This window comes from Gobio gobio (assembly GCF_949357685.1).
Source record: "Gobio gobio genome assembly, chromosome: 17".
NCBI lineage: Eukaryota > Metazoa > Chordata > Actinopteri > Cypriniformes > Gobionidae > Gobio > Gobio gobio.
This window is the reverse complement of record NC_137110.1, coordinates 49,753,446-49,775,679: the sequence shown is the minus strand read 5'-3', so window position 1 is coordinate 49,775,679 and position 22,234 is coordinate 49,753,446. Positions and strand designations below refer to the sequence as shown.

Sequence of the window (22,234 nt, the reverse complement as noted above, 5' to 3'; positions counted from 1 at the left end):
TATCCTTAATTATTACAATTAGCCTGAATCATTTGTAAGCTAGATTTATGCCTATTTTTTCACATCTTCGTGGCACACCACAATGATTTCCGTCATCTCATGTGTTAATATTTTTTTAGTGTAACAATTTATGATTTGCAAAAATAACTGTTGCATCTGTGTAGATTACATGAGCAAAGTGTATGCGCGTTGTGCACGCTATACATTATGGTCAAGCATGCGCCCTTAAAATAGCATAATGAACAACGCGCAACGCGCCACTGACTTTAGACTAGGTTTTTTCTGGTCAGTGGCGCAATTGTTTAATGGAACAGCAAAATAGCACCAGGGATTGTTTGCGCCGGAACACGCCTCCTTTTTTGCGCTGAACCGCCCAGGTAGCGCAAGTTCATTCACTAGTTTAGCGACGTGCTTCTGTGGAGGGAAAAGCGCGCTTTGCGCGGGTGCAAAATAGGAATGACACATGCGTCGGTGTACAAAGTCAATTGCGCTGGGTGCAAGATAGGGCCCCAAGTGTCTATTTTCTCATTTTTATTCTAAAATAAAATTAAAAAATTACTTTTTAATTCTAATGTGTATTGCAAAGTGTTGTTTTGTTGCTATCAAAAAATATAATATAATAATAAATATAATATGATATAATATAATATAATATAATTTAATATAATTAATATAATATAATATAATATAATATAATATAATATAATATAATATAATATAATATAATATAATATAATATAATATAATATAATATAATATAATATAATTAAAATAATATAATAAAATGATAAAGCAGTTTGGAGAGTGGATAAATTAAATTAAATTAAATTAAATTAAATTAAATTAAATTAAATTAAATTAAATTAAATTAAATTAAATTAAATTAAATTAAATTAAATTAAATTAAATTAAATTAAATTAAATTAAATTAAATTAAATTAAATTAAATTAAATTATGTTCCAGCCTCCCAGTGACCCCGCAGAGAATAAATCGGGTTGGAGAATGGATGTATATAAAATATAAAAATAATAATTTAATGTAATGTAATATAATATAATATAATATAATATAATATAATATAATATAATATAATATAATATAATATAATATAATATGATATGATATGATATAATATAATTTAATATAATATAATATAATATAATATAATATAATATAATATAATATAATATAATATAATATAATATAATATAATATAATATAATATAATATAATGATAAAGCAGCTTGGATAAATTAAATTAAATTAAATTAAATTAAATTAAATTAAATTAAATTAAATTAAATTAAATTAAATTAAATTAAATTAAATTAAATTAAATTAAATTAAATTAAATTAAATTAAATTAAATTAAATTAAATTAAATTAAATTAAATTAAATTAAATTAAATTAATAATTAAATAAAAATAAAAAAAATCAGTTTGGAGAATGGATATAAAATGGATATAAAAATTATATAATTATATAATATACTTGTATAATGTATAATATAATATTAAATTTAACAGTTGAAAAATGCATGCTCTTATTTTGAAATGATCACAGAAGAATACTGAGGTCCAGCATTCACATTATAAAATGAGATACAAAACTATCCTGACCCTAAAACCAAAGATGCAGAAAATCTCCATGAGTTACTGAGTGTGGAGGAAACATGCCAAAGAATAAAGCCTAGCTCGATCACACATCCCACACCTTCTGGATTGTGCATTTCCATGCTGAACTCCACATTCATATTCTTATGCAGTCGAGAACAAATCTAAATACCCCGGTGTGTGTTGTCACATTAAATCGCCATCACAGCCAAAACACAATTATGAACACTGTGTGGTCTCAGCCTCTGTAATTGGCTGAATGTGCTTTGAGTGCTCCCTGATAGCATTAATGGACTTTTAATATTTCGCCGAGACTGAGGGACGGAAAAAGGCGAAAGGAGAAAAGGGACTAGTTGAATGAATTGGGTAATTGAATTGCATTGGCAAGGGTTTCCAAACTGATCCACAGACCAAAGCCGCGTTTCCACCACAGGAACTTTCCCCAGGAGCGAGGGACTTTAGGGTGTGTTTCGACCGCAGGAACCAGGGTCTAAATGAAGTTCCAGGTAAAGATTTCCCCATCAAAACCATAGACATCCATAATAAAGGCTAGATGTCTCGTCCGCGCTGCTGGCCAATGGAGGTCGACGTCCGCACCTGGCGGCCATCTTGTCACAGTCAGCTCGCTCACTCCTAACATTGTGTTTTAATGGTGCGTGTACTTTTTAAATAACCATAACTTGCTTAATTGTCTACTGATTTTCAAACTGTTTGGTTTATTATAAATGTCAGAGATGTAGTTATGACACTGCATACTTATGATTAATTATTCATAAGTTGTTCAAGCATCCATAATTATAGCCACGTCAATAACGTTTGTAAGAAACCAAACCATTTGTAAATCCGTCAAGGTTTCAGTGAGATAAGAGTATTTGTGTTCAGATCACTCGCCTTACATCAGGAGCCACAGCCTGTGACAAGATGGCCGCCGGTGATGACGTTATTGACTCCGCTGTAAGACATCTAGCCTTTATTATGGATATCTATGATCAAAATGGCCCTGCTCGAGAGGAAGTACTTTTTCAAGGTTCAGGAACTTTTGGGGGTGGGACTTGTGCGCTGAACATGCTGATTGGATTGCAGCATTTTATTTCAACCTAAGAGTCTGTTACGGTGCGTGCAGTAGAGGCTGACATTTTTTCGGGAATCCCACGGGATGGGAAACAAAATGACTATCAATCACGTGATTGGGACGGGAGCTGAACATTTTTTACCGGGAGTGGGCGGGACCGGGAATCGTAATAACACTATGATACCATCTATACAAATATACTGTTTATTTAAATTGACTATGTGTTTTAATTTTGAACTCATTTCTAGTTGCCCTGTCTCTTTAGGCTCTCCTGTTTGCTTTGGTGTGGCTGGTTAAAGGGTTAGTTCACCCAAAAATGAAAATTCTGTCATTAATTACTTCCCCTCATGTCATTGGACACCCGTAAGACCTCCGTTCATTTACATTTACATTTACATTTATGCATTTAGCAGACGCTTTTATCCAAAGCGACTTACAACTTGGGGGTACAATAAGCGATTGGTCGTGAAGAGTCGAGTGAGCGCAACAAGTGCCTGAAATACTTGGTCCGTGTACATTTCTCAGTGTAGCACAGGCTAGAGTAGGGCGGGAAAGAGGAGGAAAAGAGGAAAGGAAATTTTTTTTTTTTTTTTAGGAGGTTAAGTGCTCACGGAAGAGATGAGTTTTTAGTTGACTTTTGAATGTTGTCAATGAATCCGCATTTCGGATGGCGGTGGGCAGATCATTCCACAGCTGGGAACGTTGAATGAAAATGTTCTGGAGAGGGATTTTTTGCCTCTCTGTGATGGTACCACAAGCCTTCGCTCCTTAGCTGAACGAAGGCTTCTGGTGGGGGTGTGACGACGTAGAATCGAGTCAAAGTATGCAGGAGCTGAGTGCGTGGTGGCTCTGTAGGCAAGCGTCAGCGCCTTAAACTTGATGCGAGCAGCGAGTGGTAGCCAGTGCAGAGAGATGAAGAGTGGTGTGACGTGGGTCCTTTTGGGCTCGTTGAAGACCAGACGTGCCGCTGCATTCTGGATCATTCGAAGTGTTTGGATCGCACAAGAGGGGAGACCAGCCAGAAGCGCATTGCAGTAGTCAAGTCTAGAAATAACCAGGGCCTGGACAAGAAGCTGTGTTGCGTGTTCTGTTAGGAACGGTCTGATCTTCCTGATGTTGTAGAGCGCAAACCTGCAAGAGCGAGCTGTCTTAGCAATGTGATCTCTGAAGGACAACTGGTCATCTTCAGAACACAAATGAAGATATTTTAGTGTAAATCTGATGGCTCGGAAAGGCCTCCATTGGCACAATGGCACGGTTCACTCTCAAGACCCTTAAAAGACACTAAAGACGTCGTTACAAAGTCCATCTCACTACAGTGGTTCTACAATAACTTTATGAATCGGCGAGAATAGTTTTTGTGCGCAAAAAACCCCCCCCCTAAATAACGACTTACATAGTGATGACGATTTCAAAACACGGCATCATGAAGCTTTGAAGCGTTATGAATCAGTGAGTCGATTCATGATTCGGAACTGAAACTGCTGAAATCACGTGACTTTGGCGATCCAAACCGCTGAATCGACTGTTTAGACTTAAAGTTTGCATGTGTGTCCATACAGTACGAATGATTCACGCACACTAACACACATTTCAGCAGGTACATTTACCTGCCTAATGGCATCCATGCCATAGAGAAAAAAATAAGCTCATCAAGTAATTCCCAGGGGTCTGCATTTCCGCCGTAATGAGGACGGGAGCTGTTTCAGAAGAACTGAGATGCACACAGACCTATTTTAGACTAACTCGTCTAGACTAATTTACTACAGGCTTCTGAATGCAGTAATTACCCAGTGACCATTCTGACTGATTGCAGAAATATGCTCCATTTTCAGAGGAAATTCTGAGCTTGGAACTTTGCGGCCCTTTGTGTGTGTGTGTGTGTGTGTGTGTGTGGCAGCTCTGCAATGCGGTTCTTTGTGAAGTCAAATTTGCAGCTTTGTTCTGTCGATGCCTTGGCTTCCTGGAACTCAATTCTCAATGCTTTGATTCATACACGCCACCTCGGGAAACACTTTGATCCTCCTGCGCGTGAAGCGTTCGAATGCTCGTTCGTTTTCATTCCAGATGCTTTAAAAAGCCGCGGCGTGCGGTGCAACATAATCACGCTTCTCTGAAAGGCGACTAATTAGGGAACGAAGATGTGAGGTTGCTAAGGATACAGGTCACCTGAACTCAAAGGCTAAACTGCGCTGGGAGTTCACGAAGGATGAACTGCGCCCACTGATCGCAGGCAGGCTCTGTTTGTGTTGTTTAGATTCACTAAAGGAATTATGCAAATCAGTTAACGATGCAAAAAGGCATAAATAATTAGTGCAGGTCAGTTGTGGAGGAAGAAACAATCTGGTGACTTTAATATGGCTGTACAACAAGCATCGACTGATATGGCATTACTGTATATGGACTCACTGAGATGGATTACTTAGGGTGAGTAAATAATGAGAGAATAAAATATTTGAGTGAACTATCGCTTTAAAACGCAGAAAATTAGCTATACCATCTGAATAGATCCAGATGTATTGTTTATTGCAAACTGTTGATTTACTGCAATCAAAAATAAAATATATAATATAATATAATATAATATATAATAATATATAATATAATAATAATAATAATGAATAGAATGAATTAAATTAAATTAAATTAAATTAAATTAAATTAAATTAAATTAAATTAAATTAAATTAAATTAAATTAAATTAAATTAAATTAAATTAAATTAAATTAAATTAAATTAAATTAAATTAAATTAAATTAAATTAAATTAAATTAAATTAAATTAAATAATTATTAATAAATAAAAAAATCCCAGCATAGAATAAAAAGTTTGGAGAGTGGACGGATATAATATAATATAATATAATATAATATAATATAATATAATATAATATAATATAATATAATATAATATAATATAATATAATATAATTAATATAATATAATATAATATAATATAATATAATATAATATAATATAATATAATATAATATAATATAATATAATATAATATAATATAATAATAAAATGAATACATAAAACCACAAATAAAAAATAAAATAATAAAATAAAATATAATAAAAATGAATACATACAAAACACAAATAAAAAATAAATAAAATAAAATATAACAAAAAAAATTATAATAATAATTTTTTATAATATAATATATTTTACATTTACAAGTTATATTATTTCTCACTTCAAAACCACCCCAATCGATCTTAAAACGCAGAAAGTGTCCTCGAACACATCGTGCATCTGGATAGATGTGATCATAATGCTCTTTTCTATTATTTAATCATCATTTCATGAAATACTGCTGCCATGATTAATTAAAAATGCTTTTTAAAATACTATTCTGTCAATAATGCCTTAATTAATTATTAATAGCATTATTGCACCAGAAAAATAGCACTGAGTTTTGTAAATATGTTGCCATATATAATAATCCTAAATTGCATAAAAGCAGGCGTGCTGCACTACAAAGAATGACAGTGACCTTTAAAAAGAAGTTGATGAAATACTGTGCTTTGTGTTTGTGATGATGGCTGAAGTATATACTTAGTTTGCCGTCCATCGATGGAGTAGAACAGCTCCCGCAGCTCATCGGTTGTGAGAATCCCGTCTGCAAAATAGGCTTTGAACTCCTCGAAGGACAGCTTGCCGTCATCTGCAAAAGAACACAAGACCGAGAATCAGCAAACACATCTGTTGCAGAGTTTCCATCCAAGAGGGTTTTTTTGTGCGAAATAGGTTTAGGGCATTAAAAATGTACTGATATAGCTGATGGAAATGCCTATTATCAAGAAAAAAGTGCAAGTGTCCTCAAAATCGTTTTCCTTTAACTTTAGCGGATATCTAAAGTTAAAGGGTTAAAGGTCTTTAACAGTTTGTTTTGCTTTTGTGTGCTGTTTAAGGCAGATTTCAGGAAAAAACTCTGTACATAAAAGGAGTCATGAACTGAGAAATCAAATTTTCCTTGATCTTTGCCTATCTTGCACCCAGCGCAATTGACTTTGTACACCGACGCATGTGTCATTCCTATTTTGCACCCGCGCAAAGCGCGCTTTTCCCTCCACAGAAGCACGTCGCTAAACTAGTGAATGAACTTGCGCTCCCTGGGCGGTTCAGCGAAAAAAAGGAGGCGTGTTCCGGCGCAAACAATCCCTGGTGCTATTTTGCTGTTCCATTAAACAATTGCGCCACTGACCAGAAAAAACCTAGTCTAAAGTCAGTGGCGCGTTGCGCGTTGTTCATTATGCTATTTTAAGGGCGCATGCTTGACCATAATGTATAGCGTGCACAACGCGCATACACTTTGCTCATGTAATCTACACAGATGCAACAGTTATTTTTGCAAATCAAATTGTTACACTAAAAAAATATTAACACATGAGATGACGGAAATCATTGTGGTGTGCCATGAAGATGTGAAAAAATAGGCATAAATCTAGCTTACAAATGATTCAGGCTAATTGTAATAATTAAGGATAAGACCTGTTTGCCCAATAGTGGCAAGACATATATGTATATAAGGACATCTGACAAATTGGTTTGTCCGTCAAGAACCAGGAAAAAGAATCGGTGAGGGTGGACGCAGCGATATCCTCTGCTGGCGTCAGGTCCTGAGCAGAGGCAGATCCACCTCCCGTTACACGGCGTGCCCGATTGATGCTGGCAAGCTTGGACTTTCCCCGTCTTCTGATGTCTTGTAGCGCTTGCGGCACTGGTGCGACGTCCTGGGGATGCCAGCTGATGAAGCAATTGTGGCTATTTCCTCCCACGCCTGTTTAACCGACGCTATTTTGGGTGGGTTTCTCCCATCCCCATACAACACAACTTCTCTGTCTTTCACTGCTCTTACAAGAACATCAGTCTCCTCGGCTGTGAACCGCTCCTGGCGTGTGCCTGGTAAATACGCCATAATAATAGCAATCCATAATGGAACTTGCGCACCTGCTTTTACAGGGAATGTTGGATGACGCTCTGATTGGTTTATTCACGTTACGCCCAAACCACACCTATGAATAATGAAGCTACTTCAGACCAACCCATTTTAGATTTGCGCCGGGCGCAAGAGCCATTTATCCCGCCGGGAAAATAGCAACAGCGCCGAGACCCGCCCACAAAGTTACTTGCGGTTCGCGCTTTGACACTTGCGTTTCAGATCGTTAAAACGACCCATTCACTGGGTGAAACGACCCATTCACTGGGTGAAACGACCCATTCACTGGGTTAAAACAACCCATTCACTAGGTTAAAACGACCCATTCACTGGGTTAAAATGACCCATTCACTGGGTTAAAATGACCCATTCAACCCATTCACTGGGTTAAAACAACCCATTCACTGGGTTAAAACAACCCATTCACTGGGTTAAAACCGCTGGGTTAACACCGCTGGGTTAAAACAACCCATTCACTGGGTTAAAACCGCTGGGTTAACACCGCTGGGTTAAAACAACCCATTCACTGGGTTAAAACCGCTGGGTTAACACCGCTGGGTTAAAACAACCCATTCACTGGGTTAAAACGACCCATTCACTGGGTTAAAACGGGTTAAAACGACCCATTGTACCCATTCACTGGGTTAAAACAACCCATTCACTGGGTTAAAATGACCCATTCACAGGGTAAAAACGACCCATTCACTGGGTTAAAACAACCCATTCACTGGGTTAAAACGACCCATTCACTGGGTTAAACGACCCATTCACTGGGTTAAAACAACCCATTCACTGGGTGAAACGACCCATTCACTGGGTGAAACGACCCATTCACTGGGTTAAAACGACCCATTCACTGTGTTAAAACAACCCAATTGCTGGGTTAGTCCATTTCAACCCAACTTGGGTTGTTTTTATCCCAGCATTTTTTAGATAGAGTGTAATATCAACCTACTGTTCATGGCCTGATACAAAACTGCGCACTTCGACTCACAGAAATTGCAATGTTTGCTAGATCTTTCCAGTTTTGTGTGCAATACACATCAACAGTGAATGGACCGGAGGGTTCTGACATACAGTCTCCAGTGTCTTTATCAGGTCAGATGAACACCTGGCAGAGCTTTTACTGACGGCAGATGTCATAGATCAACCCTGATCCGTGAACTACCATCTGCTCTTATTATTGGGTAAAGTGAAGAATGTGTCATCCATCAAGAGCACAAAGAGGAAAAAGGGGAATATACACAACAATACCTGACGGCCCTCATTCATGGCTGGATCGCGAAGCTGACAGATCGTCTAAATCACTTCCTCCCTGAGCACATCTCTGACATTTATCAGCCTCCCGAAAGACACGAGCGATTCTTTTAGCCCTCCAGTTGTGCATTTGTGGTTTGATGACACTCTAGCTTGACGTCAAGGGTGGCACTTGACTTGACTTTCAGAAGATCAATGCAAGAGGAAAACTCACATATAAAAATCATATAAAGCCAATATTAAATAGCCTAAGAGGAAATGGTGTGCAAAAAGGATTTGGGAGAAATGCTGGCTCCTGTCTGACATATGAAAGAAAAAAATATATATAATTTTGCTTAAATGGAAGAGTTTACTGAAAAAGGTTTGCTTTTATGGATCGCATAGTAAAATATCAATAAGATCTTAATAACAGTCTAGCATATACTTTACATAAAATGCATATAAATATAAATATCTGACGATGATATTTAATGCTTAGATTATGATCAAAGCTCATATAATGCAATGCAATACAATGATGATTGACAGATAAATAAACCTTCCTCAAAATTTGATGCTCATGATTTTTATAATAAATGATGTATGGAGCCTCAGTTGCTTCAGTCCAGTTGAAATATCACTAACAATATCAAAGTTATTCTTACGTTTACTTTATTCAGATCAAAAAGACACGAGCTGAAGGTTTGTACAATTATACTACTTGATAAAAAAAGTCTAAACTATTGATCAGTCGATGGAAGGAGTATATTGTGTTTTTCAGCAAAGTTTTGATCACTTAGAGGCTTATGATACAGTAGATTTAAAGGGGTCATGAACTGGCTTTTTTATTTTTTATACTGTTGTCTGAGGTCAACTTATGACGTTCGCGTGGTTTTTACATACAGAAACGAATAATATAAATGAATAAGTAATAGGCTATTTTCTGCCTTGGTTTTGAGGCTCTCTGAAAAACGGTCGGTTTTGATGGGCGTGCCGCACTGAACACTTGGAAGTAAACGCCCACGGCTAGGATTGGATAAAATTTGCATATTTAATGAGCTTCAGCTCCCCTCAGTACATGTGGGAATTGTTTTGAAAGCGTCTGGAGAAACGCTCACTGGACTAGAAAAATAATCAAACAAACACAATGATTCATCTCATCCACCCGCGATTGATTGGAATGTTATTTTTTTATCACTTGGCTGGCCTCCATCCATCCATCCATCTTCTTCCGCTTATCCGGGGCCGGGTCGCGGGGGCAGCAGTCTAAGCAGCGATGCCCAGACTTCCCTCTCCCTAGACACTTCCTCCAGCTCTTCCGGGGGGACACCGAGGCGTTCCAAGGCCAGCCGGGAGACATAGTCCCTCCAGCGTGTCCTTGGTCTTCCCCGGGGCCTCCTCCCGGTTGGACATGCCCGAAACACCTTCCCGGGAAGGCGTTCAGGAGGCATCCGGAACAGATGCCCGAGCCACCTCAGCTGTCCCCTCTCGATGTGGAGGAGCAGCGGCTCTACTCCGAGTTCCTCCCGAGTGACTGAGCTTCTCACCCTATCTCTAAGGGAGCGCCCAGCCACCCTGCGGAGAAAGCTCATTTCGGCTGCCTGTATCCGGGATCTTGTCCTTTCGGTCATGGCCCAAAGCTCATGACCATAGGTGAGAGTAGGAACGTAGATTGACCGGTAAATCGAGAGCTTCGCCTTACGGCTTAGCTCTTTCTTCACCACGACAGACCGGTACATCGACCGCATTACTGCAGAAGCTGCACCGATCCGTCTGTCAATCTCCCGTTCCATCCTCCCCTCACTCGTGAACAAGACCCCTAGATACTTGAACTCCTCCACTTGGGGCAGGAACTCTCCACCAACCTGAAGTGGGCAAGCCACCCTTTTCCGACTGAGGACCATGGCCTCGGATTTGGAGGTGCTGATCCCCATCCCAGCCGCTTCACACTCGGCTGCAAACCGTCCCAGTGCATGCTGAAGGTCCTGGTTAGAAGGGGCCAACACGACAACGTCATCCGCAAAGAGCAGAGACGAAACCGTGTGGTCCCCAAACCTGACACCCTCCGGCCCTTGGCTGCGCCTAGAAATTCTGTCCATAAAAATTATGAACAGAACCGGCGACAAAGGGCAGCCCTGCCGGAGTCCAACATGCACCGGGAACAAGTCTGACTTACTGCCGGCAATGCGGACCAAACTCCTGCTTCGGTCATACAGGGACCGGACAGCCCTCAGCAAAGGACCCCGGACCCCATATTCCCCCAGCACCCTCCACAGGACACCACTTGAGTTTACTTGGCTGGCCTGATCGGTGGATATAACCGCTAACCGTACCCACACACACGCGTGCACGCAAGAAAGGAATGTTATTTCACTATAGCCCGCCGGTGATAGCTCGTCTGAAAAACACACACCCCGGGACGTTGAGCTTTGTGAGCTGGCGTTACAAGTCCGAGTCTGATCCCGAATGAACCAATAACAGCTTCTCCAGCCTGTGACCGCGTGCTAAGGTGTGTAATCAATAGATATCAATCGATCTATAACAATGCAATACTATTGCACCGTTCCTGTCGGATCCAATAAAGAAGCACAGCATTGTGTTTTAATCTCAATATGTCTGCAAATCCAGTCTCAACCTGTGTCTTGTTTAGAAACAATTCCGCTGAAATGAAGCGAACAAACGCACAATGTCTTATGGTGCGTTCACACCGGACGCGAATAAATCGCGATATTCGCGCAAAGTTGGACGCTTTAACATTTTGAGTTTACTCGCTTCATTCGCGCGTGACATTTATGGAGGACCAGGAGTGACACTTAAAAATAAAATGACGAATCAATTAATCAATTTAATAATTCAAACATAAAAATCTTTATAAATCAATCACTTTTAAATGGACAAATTAATAGACATATTTAAAGTTGTTTATTTAATTAATGTTTTTAAATATAGTTAAATAAAACAATTAAATAAACAACTTTAAATATGTCTATTAATTTGTCCATTTAAAAGTGATTGATTTATATAGATTTTTATGTTTGATTTAATAAATTGATAAATTGATTCTTCATTTTATTTTTAAGTGTCACTCCTGGTCCTCCATAGACATTCACTTCACAACAGACGCAAATTCTCCTCATGGGCGGAGCTTCTGCCAGCGGCTCGTCTCGTTGAGAAATGGCTGACATGGGCTGTGTTTACACGTCTTTTTTGTTCAAATCTACTGTTAATATGTGACCAAACGTAGTTTTAAGACTTTTTCAAGACGATAATGTAGTTGTTTAAAGCTCAAATCTGTGGTTTATTTATAAAGAGAGCGCCTATTTGAACATGTGATCTGGTGTGTGTGGAGTTGAACATGTGATCTGGTGTGTGTGGAGCTGAACATGTGATCTGGTGTGTGTGGAGTTGAACATGTGATCTGGTGTGTGTGGAGTTGAACATGTGATCTGGTGTGTGTGGAGTTGAACATGTGATCTGGTGTGTGTGGAGTTGAACATGTGATCTGGTGTGTGTGGAGTTGATCATGTGATCTGGTGTGTGTGGAGTTGAACATGTGATCTGGTGTGTGTGGAGTTGAACATGTGATCTGGTGTGTGTGGAGTTGAACATGTGGTGTGTGTGGAGTTGAACATGTGATCTGGTGTGTGTGGAGTTGAACATGTGATCTGGTGTGTGTGGAGTTGAACATGTAATCTGGTGTGTGTGGAGCTGAACATGTGATCTGGTGTGTGTGGAGCTGAACATGTGATCTGGTGTGTGTGGAGTTGAACATGTGATCTGGTGTGTGTGGAGCTGAACATGTGATCTGGTGTGTGTGGAGTTGAACATGTGATCTGGTGTGTGTGGAGTTGAACATGTGATCTGGTGTGTGTGGAGTTGAACATGTGATCTGGTGTGTGTGGAGTTGAACATGTGATCTCGTGTGTGTGGAGTTGAACATGTGATCTGGTGTGTGTGGAGTTGAACATGTGGTGTGTGTGTGGAGTTGAACATGTGATCTGGTGTGTGTGGAGCTGAACATGTGATCTGGTGTGTGTGGAGTTGAACATGTGATCTGGTGTGTGTGGAGCTGAACATGTGATCTGGTGTGTGTGGAGTTGAACATGTGATCTGGTGTGTGTGGAGTTGAACATGTGATCTCGTGTGTGTGGAGTTGAACATGTGATCTGGTGTGTGTGGAGTTGAACATGTGATCTCGTGTGTGTGGAGTTGAACATGTGATCTGGTGTGTGTGGAGTTGAACATGTGATCTGGTGTGTGTGGAGTTGAACATGTGATCTGGTGTGTGTGGAGTTGAACATGTGGTGTGTGTGGAGTTGAACATGTGATCTGGTGTGTGTGGAGTTGAACATGTGATCTGGTGTGTGTGGAGTTGAACATGTAATCTGGTGTGTGTGGAGCTGAACATGTGATCTGGTGTGTGTGGAGCTGAACATGTGATCTGGTGTGTGTGGAGTTGAACATGTGATCTCGTGTGTGTGGAGTTGAACATGTGATCTGGTGTGTGTGGAGTTGAACATGTGATCTGGTGTGTGTGGAGTTGAACATGTGATCTGGTGTGTGTGGAGTTGAACATGTGATCTGGTGTGTGTGGAGTTGAACATGTGATCTGGTGTGTGTGGAGTTGAACATGTGATCTGGTGTGTGTGGAGTTGAACATGTGATCTGGTGTGTGTGGAGTTGATCATGTGATCTGGTGTGTGTGGAGTTGAACATGTGATCTGGTGTGTGTGGAGTTGAACATGTGATCTGGTGTGTGTGGAGTTGAACATGTGATCTGGTGTGTGTGGAGTTGAACATGTGATCTGGTGTGTGTGGAGCTGAACATGTGATCTGGTGTGTGTGGAGTTGAACATGTGATCTGGTGTGTGTGGAGTTGAACATGTGATCTGGTGTGTGTGGAGTTGAACATGTGATCTGGTGTGTGTGGAGTTGAACATGTGATCTTGTGTGTGTGGAGTTGAACATGTGATCTGGTGTGTGTGGAGTTGAACATGTGATCTGGTGTGTGTGTGGAGTTGAACATGTGATCTGGTGTGTGTGGAGTTGAACATGTGGTGTGTGTGTGGAGTTGAACATGTGATCTGGTGTGTGTGGAGTTGAACATGTGATCTGGTGTGTGTGGAGTTGAACATGTAATCTGGTGTGTGTGGAGCTGAACATGTGATCTGGTGTGTGTGGAGCTGAACATGTGATCTGGTGTGTGTGGAGCTGAACATGTGATCTGGTGTGTGTGGAGTTGAACATGTGATCTGGTGTGTGTGGAGCTGAACATGTGATCTGGTGTGTGTGGAGTTGAACATGTGATCTGGTGTGTGTGGAGTTGAACATGTGATCTTGTGTGTGTGGAGTTGAACATGTGATCTGGTGTGTGTGGAGTTGAACATGTGATCTCGTGTGTGTGGAGTTGAACATGTGATCTGGTGTGTGTGGAGTTGAACATGTGATCTGGTGTGTGTGGAGTTGAACATGTGATCTGGTGTGTGTGGAGTTGAACATGTGATCTGGTGTGTGTGAAGTTGAACATGTGATCTGGTGTGTGTGGAGTTGAACATGTGATCTGGTGTGTGTGGAGTTGAACATGTAATCTGGTGTGTGTGGAGCTGAACATGTGATCTGGTGTGTGTGGAGCTGAACATGTGATCTGGTGTGTGTGGAGCTGAACATGTGATCTGGTGTGTGTGGAGTTGAACATGTGATCTGGTGTGTGTGGAGCTGAACATGTGATCTGGTGTGTGTGGAGCTGAACATGTGATCTGGTGTGTGTGGAGTTGAACATGTGATCTGGTGTGTGTGGAGTTGAACATGTGATCTGGTGTGTGTGGAGCTGAACATGTGATCTGGTGTGTGTGGAGTTGAACATGTGATCTGGTGTGTGTGGAGTTGAACATGTGATCTGGTGTGTGTGGAGCTGAACATGTGATCTGGTGTGTGTGGAGTTGAACATGTGATCTGGTGTGTGTGGAGTTGAACATGTGATCTGGTGTGTGTGGAGTTGAACACAGGTGTGTTCGACATCGGCTGCGGCTGGAATCAACTGATCGGCGAGAGTAGCCGCGTGCAGGCGGGGAGGAGCTGCAAACACAGACGTGAAGTCGGACACTTTCTGCTTCTCGCGGTGACGCTCGCGCTGTGTTTGCACACTTTATCAGCTGAAGTGAAATAAATGCAATATTTGGCAATACACAGATGTTTCAGAGACATTATTGTCATGTAATACTTTATGCACTGCTTAATACAGCGTGTGTTTTTACAAGAATAAAGTTCAACATATAAGCCTACACTATCAATGAAGTGGGGTCTATGTTTTTAATCAGTTATATTTTGATAAACATGACAATATAACAGCGCGACTACATGAAAGGAGGTTTTACTGTTATAAAAAACAGATTTGTGCGCATTAGTGGAGCTGAAGGTTTTAGAATAAACACGAAAACACGTGATCGCTGTCATGCGGTGAATCTGGCCAAACGTGGAACGGCTGTGTCGTCATCAGAGCCCGTGCAGCCTCATGCAGTCGCTCTCGAGAAACTGCACCGGCTGTAATCGCCGGCTGCTCTCGAATCGCTCTCGCGGCACTTTGTTGACATACGTCACTGTCACGTGGCGTCGGCGCTGCCTCAAGTCGGACAAAATTTCTAACCGGCATGCACTGCTTCAAGTCAGCCGCCGATCGGTCTGCGCATCGCTGGGTGAAGTCGAACAAGCCTCACGTGATCTGGTGTTTGTGGAGTTGAACATGTGATCTGGTGTGTGTGGAGTTGGACATGTGATCTGGTGTGTGTGGAGTTGAACACGTGATCTGGTGTGTGTGGAGTTGAACATGTGATCTGGTGTGTGTGGAGTTGGACATGTGATCTGGTGTGTGTGGAGTTGAACACGTGATCTGGTGTGTGTGGAGTTGAACATGTGATCTGGTGTGTGTGGAGTTGGACATGTGATCTGGTGTGTGTGGAGTTGAACATGTGATCTGGTGTGTGTGGAGTTGAACATGTGATCTGGTGTGTGTGGAGTTGAACATGTGATCTGGTGTGTGTGGAGTTGGACATGTGATCTGGTGTGTGTGGAGTTGAACACGTGATCTGGTGTGTGTGGAGTTGAACATGTGATCTGGTGTGTGTGGAGTTGGACATGTGATCTGGTGTGTGTGGAGTTGAACACGTGATCTGGTGTGTGTGGAGTTGAACATGTGATCTGGTGTGTGTGGAGTTGGACATGTGATCTGGTGTGTGTGGAGTTGAACATGTGATCTGGTGTGTGTGGAGTTGAACATGTGATCTGGTGTGTGTGGAGTTGAACATGTGATCTGGTGTGTGTGGAGTTGAACATGTGATCTGGTGTGTGTGGAGTTGAACATGTGATCTGGTGTGTGTGGAGTTGAACATGTGATCTGGTGTGTGTGGAGTTGAACATGTGATCTGGTGTGTGTGGAGTTGTGAGCTCCAGCGGATCAGCTCAGCTCATTAACCCCAGTGAGAGCAGCCTTTCCTCGGCCAGTTCTTCTGCCTCTGGCTCTGATGTCTCTGTGGCGTCTCCAGATATAATTCGTCTTGTGTTGATCTAACGGCTGATCTTTGGTCTCATGGATCTATAATTTGTTCCCTGGCAAATCGTTTAGGCTGAGGGCAAAGTGAAGTTTCATTACTTTTTTATTTTTTGGCTATTTAACTTTACGTTACCATTGTAGCCGACTAGCACTGACTTTGAATGTTTTACTGAATTGCTTGCTTTATTTCATGTATAGCTTATTATACCTTTTACTTATACTTTTGTATTATTGATCAAACATAAAAACTTGCATTTAGCAAAAAGAGACTGGGTTGTGTTTCATGTCATTTAATGTTATCACAGTGATAATCATATGCACACTTGTCTGAACCAGATATTAATATATGATTAATTCAAATCAGATTTTCTCCTCATTGTTGTCACTACTAGAGCAAGCTCCTGATTGGTTAACGTGGCGCGAATATCCGCCAAAGTTCCGATTTTTCAACTCTGCGATTCGCACCATTCGCGCGAATCACGGGTCAAACGCTCAATTTGCACGAATCGCACCGCAGAATGTCTATTCGCATCTTTGTATTGACTTAACATGTAAATCACTCGCGCAAATCGTGTCATTCGCGTCTGGTGTGAACGCACCATTATGCACGTGAGCTGGAACTGCCATGTTTAATTCTCGGTACTGACCCGTTTAGCTCCACGAGTCGGTGGGCGGGGCTTGAGGCGGTGCTTCTGCGTCCTATTACTTCAGTGGTCGACATATTCTGAGATCTCTCGTTTTCTGGGCCCTATGTCAATGAAAGCTTTTCTTTGACTAACAAGGACGTTTTCAGCACTGAAACTCACAGGAAACTTCACCCTTTTAAAGGGTTAAAGAAGATTAGCCTGAGATTCAGAGTGAGTGATTAATATTAATTAGTGAAATATAAAGTAGCCTCTGATAACGTTTACATTGGAAGTTTGAAGAGAGAAAAGTTTCAGGCATAAATCAAAGACAGATGGCAAAGAGAAGCGGTCTGTCTCCAGAGCCAGAGATCAGACGAGAGCGTCACTTTGAGAACGAGTACAAGGAAAACTAAAGTAAAGCACACATGATTCTGATCTACACATAAACAACTTCAAAAAAAACATCAGACAGTTCACTAAAAATCTGAGGTTTATACACTTGACTGTTGCCAAAAGTTTTGGGACGCCTGCCTTTACATGCTCATTGAACCTTAATGACATCCCATTCTTAATCTGTAGGGTTTAATATAGAGTCGGCCCACCCTTTGCAGCTCTAACAGCTTCAGCTCTTCTGGGAAGGCACTGATGTTGGACGAGAAGGCCTGGCTCTCAGTCTCCGCTCTAATTCATCAGTGTTCTATCCAGGCCAGTCCAGTTCCTCCACACCAAACTCACTCATCCATGTCTTTATGGAGCAACGCTTTGAGCACTGGTCAGTCATGCTGGGACAGGAAGGGGCCGTCCCCAAACTGTTCCCACAAAGTTGGGAGCATGAATTGTTCAAAATGTCTTGGTGAAGGTGCCCTGCCACACGTTTATTTAATTATTTTCTGAAGTTCTACCACGGATTCTGTAACATTTTCTGTGGAAAAAAATGCCTTGGTTACCTTGTTTCAAGCCATTCTAGCGTGCAGGAAGACTTTCCCGCCAGTTCTCATTAATATTCAACAAGCTAAGCTTCTTAACTCTGATTGGCTAACAGCTAGCCAATGAGAGCCTGGCTATCAGCATCCTTTACCCAGCACAACAAGTAGAGGAACTTTGTTTACTATCGTCTGGAATTGCTGCAGAAATGGCTTTTTCAGGTATATTGCCATATATACACTCTAAAAAAAAAAAAGTTCTATATTGCACCAAAAATGGTCCTTGGCTCGTAATCATAGGGGAACCTTTTTTAGTGCTATATAGCACCAATTTTGGTGCTTCAGTGGTTCTTCAGCGGTTCTTCAGAGGTTCTTCAGCGGTTCTTCAGAGGTTCTTCACCGGTTCTTTGACTAAGGTGCTATATAGCACCTCTGAAGAACCGCTGAAGAACCACTGAAGCACCAAAATTGGTGCTATATAGCACTAAAAAAGGTTCCCCTATGATTACGAGCCTTTTTTTTTAGAGTGTATATTATATATATATATATATATATATATATATATATATATATATATATATATATATATATATATATATATATATATATATATATAGCGTATATATGTATATATATATATATATATATATATATATATATATATATATATATATATATATATATATATATATATATATATATATATATATATATATATATATATATATATATATATATATATATATATATATATATATATATATATATATATATATATATATATATATATTAGGGATGCAACAATACCCGTTAGTCCACGGTTCAATACATACCTCGGTTTTTAACCACGGTTTTCGGTTCAGTTCGGTTTTTTGCTATTCTATTCTTAGGCGACAGGAACAGCAAGAGGTTAAGGAGAAAAAAGACTGTTTTTTTTATTGCAATACTCTTTCTTTATTTTACTTAAAAGAATTGAAAAACCTTACTTAAACTTAGAACTTGACTTTAAAAAAAAACATTGTACACATTCCTAGTGTATTGTATAATATAAAATAAATATATATAAAGATTTACACTTGCAGCTCAGAGCAGTACAGCAGCATTAAAGTATGAAATTAAATGAATAAATGTAAAAATAAAACACTACATAGACTTCACTATAAAATATAAACTGATTCTTATTAAAGCTGCTGTATTAGTTCTTCAGTCAAGAGCAGTGAGCGATTTTCTCTTTGTCTTTTGTTGTTGTATTAACATTAAAGGGATAGTTCGTTCAAAAAAAGAAAATTCTGTCCTCGAGAAATGAATACAGGTTTGGAACAATATTAGAGTGAGTAAATAATGACAATTTTAGAGGTGAACTGTCCCTTTAAGGGCAGCATGTTCACTATAGGCTGCGCTGCTGTCAATTTAAGACCTGCCCGCATCTAATATACAGACACACGCGATTTTACTTTCACTTTAGACTTATCCAACTGTGTTTATGTAAACCTTGTGTGTATTTGACAGTATTAGCGCAGTAAGACGACTAGTTCAGAATTCACGTGTTTGACAGGCGTTTAGTGCGCGCGCTCTGACAAGCACATGTTAAAACCGCGCACGCGAATGAGCCGGCAAGGCTTTAAAACGCATGCAAATAATGAACTTTGGTGATTGTGAATAACTATATAGTTTCCGTGTGTATAACTCTACCACTAACGTGTGATGTGAATGTCACGTTGTTCAGGGATTGGGATGGAGGAAAATGATAGAATTTGCAGAAAAATAATTAATTCAATGCAAAACCGAAAAACCGCAATTCACAAGCGGTTAAATATATATATATATATATATATATATATATATATATATATATATATATATATATATATATATATATTCAGCCATCCTTGCTGTAAACGAAAACTGTCACTGAGCTCGACGAATTCTGTGGGCATGGTCTCAACTGGGTGAGCTCATGAATAGTAATGAGCTCAGGCAACACCACGTCAGACTGACCAGCTTTTGTAAATGACCTGATTACATATTTCAATATTTCATATTTCAACGGTTTTGTGTGGCAGGGCACCTTTAAGAGTTCCAAACTGTTCCCACAAAGTTGGGAGCATGAAATTGTCCAAAATGTCTTGGTGAAGCATTAAGAGTTCCTTTCACTGGAACTAAGGGGCCAAGCCCAACCCCTGAAAAACAACCCCACACCGTAATCCCCCCTCCACCAAACTTTACACTTGGCACAATGCAGTCAGGCAAGTCCCGTTCTCATGACAACCGCCAAACCCAGACTCGTCCATGGGATTGTTAGATGGAGAAGCATGATTGGTCACTCCAGAGAACACGTCTCCACTGCTCTAGGGTCCAGTGGCGGCGCGCTTTACCCCACTGCATTCCACGCTTTGCTCGGCCATGGGAGTGATTGGAACACCTGAATTCAATGATTTGGAGGGGTTTCCCAATACTTTTGGCAATATAGTGTATTTATACTTCACATAAAAAAGACTTCTTCAAATAACCATCTGATCCACAGATATGCAACTTCGCTACAATTCATGAACATTGAATGTTTTTAAGATAAAAACAAAATTTTTGTGGCCAAATGGATAGTTAATTACACAGGAGGCTCAAGGCGACAGTGGACGTATTCAGCGCATTAGAACACTCTCCAACATCTCCAATTAATTCAAGAGCATTTTTACGGCCATCTGGGTTGAGTCTCTTCACAACAGGCGGTCCCACTGATCCAAGTCAGAGCCAAACCCCAAACCTTCTTCATCCTCTGTCTTTGACTAATTAAAATACACACAAGCCGGCCAATGATGCACTTAAGAAGAAAATAAAGATCATTTACATCTTGACCAGAAATGTAATTAGGCTGGAAGAAACATCAGCACTTTGAGAAGTTTGAGAACTTCTGCAATCTCCAAGGCATATTTGGATCCTAGAGATTTAGTGGGTCACTGAACTGGGTTATACACAAATATCAGACACAACAGTAGATGTATGTTGTATTTGTTTTTGTATCACATCTGATCTCAACTGAATTTTCTATACCAATCTGGGTCACTTGCATTCATTCATTTCATCCATGTTAAATATGTTTGCACTATATGAAATATTACATAAAAGTGATATATAATACTATATGCTACTGTTCAAAAGTTTAGGGTCTGTAAGATTACAAAAAAAAAAAGAATAATACTTTTATTCACCAAGGCTGCATTGGTGCAAAATGATGCAAAATGACAGATTCTATTTATCAAATAATCCCAGTATTTCCACCCAAAACTGTTTTCAACATTGATAATAATCATATTGTGATTCTTCTGAAGTAAATCAGAATGATTTCTGAAGGATCATGTGACACTTAAATTCAGCTTTGATAAGAGGAATAAATTACATTTCACAATATATTCACATAATAATAATATTATTAAATAATATTTCAAAATATTACTGTGTTTTACTGTATTTTTTGATCAGTAAATGCAGCCTTGGGGACTTCTTTCAAAAACATAAAAAATCATACACTCTAAATATTAGCACAGTACAAATATAATCAATTATAAAAATAAAAAAATATTATATTTTCTACAAATCTATATGTACATTACATTTCAAATGTTGGGACATGATTTGGATAGTGTTAATACTAATGCATACATAAAAAAGGAAGAATACGTTTATTTAATAAAATATGCAATATGCACAAAATGCAATATATGAAATGATATTAAAAACATTTGTCGATGATGTTATCGTGAACATGCCAGGGTAAAGTGCGCTTGTTTAGACTGATATTAACCCCTTTCCTTCCCTCACGGGTCAAAATGACCCGAAGCCCTAAAATTATACTTAATTTTTTTTTGTCCAGAAAGCTTATTTCATCAATATTTTATCAATATATAATAATTTAAGCACATTCTTCACATTCTTTCAACCTAAATTCAAAATAACCCTGTTAATTCAGCTCAAAATATCTCACATTGGGTGTCTTTGCCGACCTCTTGTGGAAAAATAATAATATAAGATGATATTTCATGACTCTATATGGAGCGGATGAGCTGTTCCACTGGGTCCTAAAGTCAGTTTCTCTTCAGAATGCATTCATACACTTACATTTTGAGCATATTTTAAGTTTTTCTATGTGTACTGAAGTATTCCAGTCATTCCTAAGAGGGTCAAATTGAACCGTGAGGGAAGGATTTGTTACTTTCTTTAAGTTTCAACCACAAAACTCATTGAATCAGTCACTGTTTTGTGTATTCATGGTTC

At 39.5% G+C, this 22,234-nt stretch overlaps 1 protein-coding gene across 1 annotated transcript in view; it reads right to left on the bottom strand.

Moving 5' to 3' along the window:
• Positions 1 to 22,234, bottom strand: part of necab3 (N-terminal EF-hand calcium binding protein 3) — a 99,615-nt gene that overhangs the window by 48,934 nt on the left and 28,447 nt on the right. The window contains exon 3 of the mRNA XM_079840229.1: positions 6,251 to 6,359. Within this exon, the coding sequence (XP_079696355.1) occupies positions 6,251 to 6,359 (109 nt within the window). The remainder of the gene's footprint in view (positions 1 to 6,250; positions 6,360 to 22,234) is intronic.